This window comes from Atta cephalotes, assembly GCF_000143395.1.
Source record: "Atta cephalotes unplaced genomic scaffold scaffold00047, whole genome shotgun sequence".
Lineage (NCBI taxonomy): Eukaryota > Metazoa > Arthropoda > Insecta > Hymenoptera > Formicidae > Atta > Atta cephalotes.
Window position 1 is genome coordinate 1,921,754 of NW_012130111.1, and position 12,637 is coordinate 1,934,390.

At 32.2% G+C, this 12,637-nt stretch overlaps 2 protein-coding genes across 2 annotated transcripts; one reads left to right on the forward strand and one right to left on the reverse strand.

Moving 5' to 3' along the window:
- Positions 1 to 1,048: 1,048 nt before the first annotated feature.
- On the reverse strand, positions 1,049 to 7,149 carry LOC105622631. The gene is made up of 3 exons (XM_012204046.1): positions 7,135 to 7,149; positions 2,530 to 2,651; positions 1,049 to 1,241 (listed from the first exon to the last, which is right to left on the reverse strand). Exons 1-3 carry the CDS (start codon positions 7,147 to 7,149, stop codon positions 1,049 to 1,051), a joined length of 330 nt encoding a protein of 109 aa, XP_012059436.1.
- A 3,965-nt stretch (positions 7,150 to 11,114) lies between these two features.
- LOC105622659 (C-Myc-binding protein) lies at positions 11,115 to 12,562 on the forward strand. Its single transcript, XM_012204071.1, has 3 exons — positions 11,115 to 11,126; positions 11,565 to 11,686; positions 12,412 to 12,562. Exons 1-3 carry the CDS (start codon positions 11,115 to 11,117, stop codon positions 12,560 to 12,562), a joined length of 285 nt encoding a protein of 94 aa, XP_012059461.1.
- The last annotated feature ends 75 nt before the right edge of the window (positions 12,563 to 12,637 follow it).

Here is a 12,637-nt window from a genome sequence, read left to right on the forward strand (position 1 = left end):
TTATATTTTGTGAATAATTTTACACACTTTGATAATATTGAGAATATTCAAAGATGTCGCGTCTAAAGAAAAATTAATGCAACTAAAATTGTCTCCGATAAAATGGCAGTTCGATTTTTCCAATTATTATTTATATATTACAACATTGACCGAATTATATCAATTTTGAACATTGTATTTCACGCTGCAGTGAAAAGCCGTGAAAAATTTCAATATTAAGCAATATGTACAATCCGCAGAATACAAATAATAATATTATATCAATGTTATATAATTTTCTACTTAACAATGTAACTGTTGTGTACAACTAATCGTATTGTATCACCTCTATATCGTTGAATGGAAAATTATTGTAATATTAATGAAAAAAAAATTTCTTTGATTTAAGCGTTTCTTTAGTTTAAACATCACTTTTTGAAATCAAATGAATTTTTTTATTTGATTTAAAAAAAATTATGTTCAAATCAAAGAAATTTTTTCTTTAACCGCAAAGAAACATTTCTTAGAATTGAAAAAACGTTTCTCTAAGTGTATCATTTTATTAGAATCCATGCCACAGTACATCACAGTGCAATAGATAATGTACTAACTAAAGTGAAATATATCTATATATAATTGTCAATAATACTGATGATGTAAGGTTGTAAAAATATTGTATGTATGTAAATAAATACTAGGTTGTAAAAATATTGATGCATACTGTCAGTATTATTGATTCAATATTATTGATCAGTATTATTGATCGTGTAGAGTCATCTTTAGTTTGTATTCTGCGGGAAGTAACATCTGCGTAAAGTCAGTAAGAAAAATTAAAGACGTTAAATCGAGTACATTACGCAAAAAGTTACACAGAGAATGATTATACGTAAAGAACAAATAATACTATTAATAATTTGATCAAGCTAATAGCTTAAACTACAATATTTTACATTACTATGCAATATCTTACATTACGCAATATCTTAATTGATTTTATAACTGGAGATTAATCAGCTTGTATAAGCCGCATCAATAATTGGAGAATGATCATTTCAGATTCAAATTTTAATCAGAATTTTGATCGAGCCTCATGATACGTTCCACAATGAACGTTTTTGGTCTTGCCGAAATCATCGTCAAAGTTGTCAGCTCCACTGTACATGGAAAAGCCACGACGAGAGAGCAGTTCTCCAGGCACGATCGTGGGATTGGTGTAACAGAAGTCCGCCATCATATTTGTCTGTCTGTTTAGTTGGTTGGACCTAAATCAATTTTCAGTTTTCAAGCGACCGAATCATTACCACAAATGCAGGAAAGAAACGAAAAGGATTTGATAGAAGTGATTATCTTATTGACAGCTGAATTTAAATCGATCGCCAATTACAATGATGATAATTAATTATAATGAGGAATGTCTCTCGGACATTATATGAAAGAAACATGATTATTCGTATTAATAATGAATGATTAAAGGAATTAACGAAACTTGGACAAAAAAAACTTCTTCAAGTTTCATGATAGGAGTAGATCCGGAAATATTTTTGAACAATTATGAAAGAAAAGGAAACTGGACGAAACCAAGATATTTCTCTATGTAACAAGTGATACTATATTATATGATTTACTCTCGTATACGATTAGAATAAAACCAAATCGAGATTATAACTATAAATTGCATCTTCATGTTAAATATTTGCAAAATATTTAAACCAGAAATTATTCATTAATTAAGATATTTTTTTAATCGTCATTATCGTTTTGTGTTCTTGGACAATCAGATAAGCGAAATAATGCGGCAATAAAGATATACTATCAACCATTTCGTCGTTGGCTACGTGACTCACAAAAGAAACATACGTATTTTCATTCCTGCGGTAAAAAAAATGAAAATGTCTAACTGCTTCCGTTGCAGATATACGTCAAGCATTTTTCTCTACTTTCCTTTCGCCACGCAGGTGCACACCGCTAAGTAAATGAAGCAATCAAATAACCATGGATATTAATATCTTGCATATAATACTCGATAATCACTGATTCATAAATGTATAGTTAATTACCATTTCAATTTGCGTAACTTTTATTCACTTTGTGAATAAATGATCGGAATTATGGTTCAATTTTTCAATTACTTAGATTTATGCAAAGGAAATATCAGAAATGCAGAAGAATCAATTATCAAAAACGTTTCACGAAACTGAAGTTCAAAACCGGATATTTCGCATGCAATAGATGGTGAAATATGTCGCCAACGATTCGCGATCGGATAGTAATATGTATTTAGCTACGATACGATTCAACGTAGAAATTTTAAAACGCGTTACGCGAGCGGGGAGACGCACGTTGTCTTCGACATTTTTGTCTTCTACGCACTTTTACGCAATAAAGTATATGTCTATCACCGATGAAATATAATGTGAGTAACATTAATCAATATTTACTGATGATAAGCATAATTAATATTTGGTAAACATTTAATGTCTTTAGATTATGTAACCAAAACCTTCAATTGGCGCCCCAATTATCAGCTGACAAAAAGGCTATGTTACTCACCCGTCCTCGGATAATCGATTTACTTTCACGAATAGCACGATCACCAAAATGAAAAGTAAGATAAGCGCACCGGCGAAGATACCGCATGCAATGTAAAAATATAGTGTCAAATCCTCGATTTCCTAGAAAGAAGAGACACTTTTACAGTCACTTTTTCGTAAAAAAAAAAAAATTAAATTTGAATTAGATGAGAACTGAGGATTGTTTGCTAATATATATAGGATGTTTCTGAAATAACGCTCACTAATCATACAGTGCTATTCCTAATAATAAAAAGTCGTGAATTGAAAAGTCGTCTATCATTTTGCAATTTTCGCAATGGTTACGAGATCTAATTTTTAAACATTGCCGAATAAACAGATAAAATCGATGTATAAGATAATTTTAAGATATCTTTTAGTGTGTTCTTTGTAAAATATTTTGAAAATGTTTTTTAAAGATACTTTAAAGTTGTCTTACACTTACGTCGATTTTAGACATTTTGCTCATTGAGTAATTATAAAAAGAATATTGCGAAAATTGCAAAATGATACAGGACTTTTCAATTCAGTTTTTTATTAGAAATAGTTTGTATTCGTTAGATTAGTAGACGTTATTTCAGAAATACCCTGTATTATAGATGCTCAGAATGCTCTACTTATCTAGCATCGCGATAAAATTCATACGTCTCGATTTTGACATATAAGCGTTAATTAAAGCGATGAAGCGACAGTTTCAAGTAACTTGGTTATCAGAAACGAGAATGCAAGATCGTAGGATGGAATTTCTGTTGTGCGTTCAATAATCGTTTCCTCGAGATTTCGTAAACAGCATTTATAATTCTAATATCAAAATGATTGCTAACGATACCAAGAATGGCGGATTAACATGCTTTTCTCGAATTATTATTGTATGACGCTATTGTTTATCTCCTTAATCAAAATTTATCTCATGAATATCTACTTCTTTGTGTTTCTCGATTCAACGTTTGCACAAATCCGACCTTGCGTGCACATAGCTGCATCTCTAATAACGAGGTCTGCGAACGGACGTAATCAATTATGATACGAGATCTACTAGAATCTGTAAATATCTCATATTTTATCTGAGAGAAAAAGCGAGGGAATAATTGAAAGAAAAAGATGCGATTAATTGCGAATGGTTGCATGAGCTTTAAACGTTTTCTTTTTTAACTGCGTATGTCTGAAAATTAATTGGTATATATTCTTGTCATAAGACTAATTAACTGATGAACCATTAAAAGAATATTTGTTCGTTGATATGGAAAATTATCAGATAATTCTATTCAAGATAACACACTTATGTGTTCTAATTATGCTAATGATTAAGATTCTAATAAATTTTAATAAAAAAAATTTTTAATAAATAAAAATTTAATAAAATAAATTATTATGTATATTTGTACACACACACACACACACACACACACACACACACACATATATATATATATATGTATATATGGATATTCACCTGCAAAAAACAAATGGATATAATAATCCAATGTTTGCGAATGAATGTATATTAAATATGTAGATATACATACTTTTCTAAATAAAGTAGAAATATATTTTTGCAAATATTTAAAAAAATTGCAATTACTAATTACTAAAAATTGTAATTTTGTGTGTATGTGTGTGTGTGTGTGTGTGTGTGTGTGTATGTGTATGTCCTATCTGATTTTTTGTGTCAGCACGAATATCGTCAATGTGGAATTTATCACAGATAAAGATAAATCTAAAAATATCAATTTTGCCATGAAGCTACGTAGGCATAACTATGTATCACACAAATGATCTATAAATTGATACACTGTTTACGTCACTCGAGCAAAACATGACTAGGAATTTTACCGAAAAAAAGGAAAGAGAAACTGTTGCACGTGATACCTTGAGCGTATTTGCGGGGACAATTTGCGGTCAGGGACCTGACTACGATCGACCTCGGAATCTAGAGATACGTAAACACCGAAAAGTGGGAGAAACTACCGTGTTACTTACCATCTTGTGTATGAATCAACCAGCCGAATCCACGAACACCGGTCTTGTCATGCCTTGTTCGCGGCGTTGTCGATATAAGATATCGCGTTTGCTCAAGATACCGGATATCAGTGCGTTATCGTGATCTGTTCATGTATTTATCAGAATATGATGACATTATGAATTCCCAAAATGTTGATAGATTACAATCAGGATATTCGCGATCCTCCAATCAATTGCGAAAAAAGTTTCACTCAAAGAATCCACAAGAGAAACTAACGCTAGTGATTGTCGAGAAATAAATAGTGGCAATCAATGGAATTGCTATTAAAGTTTAAAAAAAACGGAAAAAGGAAGAGAAAGAGATAGGAGATGGACGAGAAAAACGCGCGAGAGATAATGCAATAGTGATTCCCGAATCTCCGTGCGTCAAGTTATCCGTTGTAATCAAAACGATTCGGCAATCTTTATCCGACAGGTGCGGCACGACTGGCTAGTTAAACGAGCACTAAGCAAGACCGTCGAGAGGTGAAGTGAAGCCGGCAGTGCCAGCTAAGCAACGCCGAATGCTGATAAGTAAACCCCTTCCAGGCGTACACACGTGTGCAATTTGCGTGTCACCGCGGGGGCATCCGTGCCTCCTCCGCGCTCTCACCCACAGAGACGAGTCCCTGCGTGGTGTTCTGCACCTAGGCAAGAATTCTCGGTTGCATAATCATCGATAATTCTGCTAACATTCATTCAAATACATCAATAAATTATTCTTTTACGAGAGGATTATTTAAAATTCAGTATCGTATCGTCCGATAATGTTGGGGGGAAAGAATGATTTTGCTGAAGTCTATACAAATTGAGAAATGTAAATCTGAAAATTATATTGTATATTAAAATAATTATATACTGGCGTTTTTAAGCTGATTGCTAGCCAAAATTTTTTACAGAATTATCAATATTCTTATTTTGATAGTCCATACTTATTTTCAGATATACGTCTTGCTAAATTTTTAGATACTTCCTATTACAAAGATACGGATATCATGAGCTTTCAAGTAGAGATTTTCTTGATATAGAGTTTAAAATGATTTATCGATTTTATTTCTACAGTCATTCAAATATCAGTATCGAGTATATGTCAATAAAAGAGATAAAATCTCAGCTAAATAAATTAATAATATAAATAGGATATAGTTTCGGGAAAAAATAGGAACGATTCACTAAAGTGCATAAGAAGTCATTTAAAAATAGAGATGAGAATATAAGTCACACTTCACTTATAATTATTATTAGCGCATGAATGTTAAATAGTTCTATTTATTATTGACCATAAAATTATATTCCACTCTGCAGGCGCTGAGAATACTTCAAAGTACCTGAGTATGTCAGGAAAAAAATATAAAAAATAAACGGCGTGTTGAACGTGCAGGCATAGAAAACAAACGCACGTGGGATTCGTCCATAAACCACGCACAGCTGCAACGACGACACGTCGCAGTTGTAAATATGTATACATCATGTGCACACGGATGTGTTAAACCAAGTTGCCATCCGCAACTTGGAAAAATTTTATTCCGACTTTCCCTTTCGCTCAGACGAGCGACGATATAACATCGTTGTTGTCATGCATATTGCATCATTGTTAAACATTACAACCGTATTTAATCGCTTGTGATTATTATACAAAATTAAGTAAGCGTAGATCATTACGTAATATGTACATGTGTATGTACATTTATTATATAAAGATATATAAAAGATATATAAAACAATTCATACAAACCCTAATAACAACGTTTCGAAAATATTAATATATATATATATATATATATTAAAATAATAATATCTATTATCTTCTATATTCTTTCGAATAAGATGTTTTTAATAATAAATATATTTCAGATTTTATTAAGAAAAGAAAAATATGAAACAAAAAATATGAAAAATTAAAATTTTTTTTTAATTTAGTTCATATTTTTCTTTTCTTAATAAATTGAAATATGCTTATTGTTAGAAATATTATTTTCGAATAAAACAAATAAGATACGTTATAATCACATTGATCACTAGTATGACTATGAAATTTAATTGGAAGACATATCTAACTCGTAATATTAAAAATGTCTTTTTAAATAATTAAATTTAAAATTAAAATTTTATTAGAGCAAACATAATTAATAATGTTTAATTATGTTTAATTTCTTTTTCTTCTCTCTTCGATTTTATAAACTAGGAATATCAATATTGAACTATACAAGATATTAATGTGTTTTCCAACAAGCGATATAGTAATCATGTCATTTTTGTTTAACATCAACAAACAACAAAGATATAATGATTCATTGTATTACACTGTATCATCTGTGTCTCTTGCTGGAAAGCACCCATAATAGCTCTCGTACATACACCTTTAAAAAGGTATCCGATTGTTTGTACACTCACGGTACACGGTATGCAATATGCGTGTTCTAAAATATGTTTCATACATCGAGTATAATATTGTTGTTATTCTTCGGCGTAAATGTGTGCAGGCTCATAAGCCAATGTAGTATGTAAGGAAGGGACATACAAAGACTTACGTATAAATAGTAGGGAATAGGACGGGTAGATCCGAAGGGACAAAACCACAAACCTCTTCTGGTACCATCTCGTATGTGGTGACTCAGGAAGGCAGCCAACATCACCCAGGAAATATGTTCCATTAGAGGAGAATGGAAGGTATTGGAGAGTAAGATAAAAAATGTCCATAATAAAATAGGAATAGTAGTGCAATGTAAGAAAGGTCGTTTTTGTAAATGCGTGGCATCCTGAAAAAATAATGAAAGCTAAAATTAGAAAAAAATAAAGATTTATATGCGCAGATATGTAAATACACACACACACACACACACACACACACACGCACACGCACGCACGCACGTACGCACGCATGCACATACATGTATAAAAAGAAGAAAAACAACAAGAATCAGAAATATAATGAAATCAAATAATATTTTTAGACATTTCCATAAATTTCTGCGATTTTTTCTAGTTACAGTGATAACTTTTGTTGAGATAAAAGTTAGTATAAATTGTAAATTAAAAGTTATAAATTTCTTTCTTTTATTATACTATTAATTATTTACAGTTATTATATATATCATTTTTTCAATAATTTGATATTTGATAACACTTTAATAATTTTATTATATTAAAAAATAATTTCCAAATTTTTTTGTAACTTTCAATGTATATTTTTTGTTTCTATAATTAAATTTAAAATAAAAATTCTAAATTAAAAATTAAAATTAGAATGTAATTAAAATTGAAATTAAAGCAAACGTCATACGAGTTTAATTTAATAAAAGAAAATTTTAAACCCCGTAATAATAAATTTATTTAAATATAATTAATTCCTATATTTTACTAGAAAGTATATATAAAAACTAATTACATCGTTAAAATATATGCTCCGCTTATCACTCATCCAAATTTTGAAATTAATTTTCGTATGCTTTGCTTGTGATACTCACATGGATATGCCAACTGCGCGCCGCGATAAAATGATCCAGATCAACGAAAGACGCCAACAAGAAGCAGGAAAATATACTATTTAAATTGCGCACAATCGACTTCCGCGAAAGGACGATAATTAACATCCACGTGAGGCCGCCCACTGTCGCGTGCGTCGCATTGTCAAGCGCTGCGCGCGCCGACTCATTCTTGTCGTACTTCAAGCACTTCAGCCCAAAGTCGCCGATAATTGAACAAGCACCGATCGCGCACGTCAGAAGCGCACGCGACCAAAATTCGCGCCACATCAAGTATGACTTTTTTTTCCTTTGAGAAAACAATAAAGTTGTCGTGAATGTAAGTTAAATCGCAACTTAACACCGTATTTCGTGATTAATTTCGAAGGACGATAATGATAAACTAGACACTTGCTGCTGATGGTCCGCCATCTTGATTACGCATGCGGTGCGCGCAAGTCCAGTTCGTTCAGTTTATCTGAGGCGCGCGAAATCATGAACGTTTAGGTTCTTTAAATTGTAATCGTGTTTAATTTTATATTACTTCGATTGAATTTGAGTAATTTCTCTACAGTGATGAGAAGATAAATGTTAACTATATATTTTTTCTTCATTCTTAAAAAAAATTTGTTTTTCAAATATTTTTTTTAAAAATATCTGATTTTTTTAAGTTAAAACTATACTTATAGCTACAACTTAGTTTAATTATATATATCCATATAGGTCTCTATAGGATATTGTCCATGTAAAACAATTATAATGTACATTAACTTTAATCTTGGTTGAATTACTTTTTATCAATTTCTAATTTTTAAAATAAAAAAAAATTAAGCTATACCGAGATTCTACATTGATAGAATTGGACATAAATGTACTTATTTAATATTTATTTATAAATGTATTAGGTGTACAACTTTGCTTCCGCCGTTTTTTTACCGAAATTCGAGGCTTTATTGTAAAAAACTGATTATACATTTATGATTCAAAGTATTGTCCATCGCTGGCCACTACTTTCTCCCATCTTTCGGGTAGCGTACGAATCCCGCGTCGAAAAAACTGGTCATCTTTTGAGGCTATCCACGAATCGATCCAATTTTTTACTTCTTCATAAGACCGGAAGTGCTGGCCAGGCCGTGTGCTATTGATCGAAACAAGTGATAGTCAGAGGGAGCAACGTCTGGAGAATACGGTGGGTGGGGTAGGACTTCCCATTTCAACGTTTCTAAGTATGTCTTGACCACTTTCGCAACATGGGGTCGAGCATTGTCATGCTGCAAAATCACTTTATCGTGTCTCTCGTTGTATTGCGGCCGTTTGTCTTTCAATGCTCGACTCAAACGCATCAATTGCGTTCGATACCGATCGCCTGTGATTGTTTCAGTCGGTTTTAACAGTTCATAATACACTACGCCGAGCTGGTCCCACCAAATACAGAGCATGACCTTGGACGTCAAAATCACCGTTCTTGAAGCGTTGAAACTATTCACGACACGTTCTTTCACTAATAACGGCCTCACCATAAGTATTTGAGAGCATTCGATGAGCCTCAGCCACAGATTTCTTCACATTGAAGCAAAAAATTAAAACCTCCCGCAAATGACGAGAATTTGGCTCGTAAACTAACATTTTCAATCGAGAATAACTTTATGATGCAGACACAAATCGACTAATGTTTCTATGGGGTTATGTTGACAGATGCCCAAGTTTATTGTATGACGTCTATGATCTATTTATTTCGACCACCACTTCCCGCTAAAGCCATCTATAGGAAAACGGCGGAAGCAAAGTTGTACACCTAATAATCCCTCATATTTGCTATAGGAAATGTATTTTCTGAGTGTTCGCCGAACTGAAGTTGGCTGAAGATTGTTAAACCAGTTCTATATTAGTTGCAAGCTAATTGCAAGTTTGTTGCGACAGCCAATATGAAGCGTTGATTTTAAAGTGTAAGCTTATTGGCTGTCGTAACAAACTTGCGATGCAACTAATGTAGAACTGACTTTAGGTTCCGCCCCCTCGAACAGTAAAGACCGACAAGTTCAAGTATGAAAGTTGACCGTTATTGACCATTTTTTTTCTTCTTCTTCTTCTTCTGTTTTCCGATTCAAGTACAACGTCACAATACTATGCAAATTAATGGATTCTAAAAATCGTTTGCTACTAAAAATAGTCTCTTTGATAAACAGAAACCTTTACTGACTGTTGCACACTGTAAATGTGTATATACTATAGTCAAAGCTCCCGCAGAAAATTACTGTCCGGGACGAGTCTTAATTTTCCAGCTTGGCGACACATCTGAAGTTGGCTACTAGTTTCTAGTTTCTCTCTACTGGGCTGCGTTCAGGAAATACGCCCAGATAACTCTAAGCTATAGGTTACATTATATATATTATAGCAAAAATGTACCCTAGAGTTATCTAGGCATAGTTCTTGAACGCTGCCCTAGTAGTACCTTCTCAATAATCAAGTCGTATGAAATTTTCGCATTTCTTTTCTAGGGAAAAATTATACGATCGCCACTCTTCAGTGACGACGGTGACTCCATATCCTATGTTCTGTCTAGCGGATCTAGCCCATCTAGCCGACTTTCGCCATATTATGTTTATGGCATGATAAGAGACAGGCGCTAATTTGACTTTGACCGTTTTGTCTCAGCTTTCATTCGCTGTTAGTAAGTTATATCTCTTGGATTGCGTTTTTCAAGAGAATCTCGAGCGAGAAAGCTGTTTGGAAATTCGTTATAATGGTAATTATCTCATTAATATTAATTTTTAGTCGTTTAATCTGTTACTCTTTAGAAAAGATTGCCCGCCTCGTGTTTGTACCGGGTTTGAACGGATGCAAGCGTCATTTTACATGCCGTTTTATTTTTGTAACGTCCTAACATCGGCCATAATTCTATGTTCGTATCGTACATTTATTTGTTGTTACTGATGTTGTCAAATGTTATTAAATTCGATATTTTTTTTCTTTTCGGAAAATATTACAACGGTTATTATATAGATGATAGAAATGAATCAGAAATTATTTCGATACAGAATGTGCGTCGGGTGATAAACATGGAATGGAATGGATTATTCCAAACAAACAATAGCCCTCTATGCTAGTTTGGGCAAGTTTTTTATTTCATCAATTGATATATTGCATTGTATACGCAGATATAATTTTGTTTGTAAAAAGCACGTTTGTGTATTATATGATTGATCAGTTAATGAATTTAAAAAAATCCTTTATATGGTTTAATCTTTGTGAAGATTTCAAAGAAATGAGAATGAAAAATACCTTACTTATCCATGGATTATTCATAAAATTCGAATATTTTTGTAAATCTTATAATATATTTACAGACTTTTTCAGATAAACTTATACTCATCTTTTCTCTTTTTTTTTTACATGAAGAGAAAAAGAGGAAAGATGAACCTACAAGAAATTTAGCTGAAAGAAACATCTTGGCTCAATATGTGTTTTGTATTAGTCTTATTAATCTAATTTATCAACTGATTATGTTTCACTTTTTTCTTGGAATAATGAATTTCTTTTTACTTTATAGTCTGTCACTGCCAAACGAGAGGAATTTCGCAAGTATCTGGAGAGAGCTGGTGTCATGGATGCCCTCACAAAAATACTTGTCTCACTCTATGAAGAGACTGAAAAGCCAGCTGATGCCTTAGAGTATCCTTTTCTTATTCTCAACAAAGAATCAATGTTGTTTAACATAATTATTCAATCTAAAAACAAAGATATTTAAGATGCTTCAAGAGAGAAAAATTGTTATTCATATACTTAGACCTAGTTCCACTAGTAGTATGATGAAAAACGTGTAAAATTAACTTTAATCTCAGTTCAATTAATTAAAGTTCATCTTGCATTGGTGGAATCAAATCTTTTGTCTGTTTCTATCAATATATTCATCAGTCAATATTCATCAGTCAATATTCATCAGTTTTTATATTTAAGACCATCTTAAGTTTTGTTTTGAGATGTCACGAATCAATCTGAGGTCTGCATTAGCATCTTAAGACATTACTTAAGATGATCTTGGAATAAGAATAAGACTATGAATACCAGCCTTATATTGATTCTACAATGAGTCGGTAGTCGGAAGTCTTAATCGATGAAGTTGGCCAATCAGCCTTAGTCATATAAGTTGGCTATTGGTCAACTTCACTGATAAGACTTAGAACTATTAACTATCGATTACCGACTTATTGTAGAATCAACGTCAGAATTAGAAAAAGATAAAAGTAGTTCAATGAGATTAAAATTAATCTACATTAATAAAAATGGATATTAATTTGTTGTAACTTTTATACTTCTCTTTTTGAATGAGAAAGTATTTGCTTTCTGATAGTGGTGCTTTATGAAAAAATTTAGTTATTTCCTTATCTGTATTATAGATATATACGTAAGAATCTTGGCGGTATCATGGACAGTACTTCAGAAATTGATATCTTGAAAAAAGAATTAGAGGAGGCCAAAGCTAAAATCATCGAACTACAATCAAAATTAGCAAAGTATGAACAAAAGGATGAAGTACAGGCCGAGTAGGAGTAACCGTTATGAATAACATATCTTCGACCAGAGTTCATGCTAGTCTTTTTTTTTGGACAATGACTTTTCTAA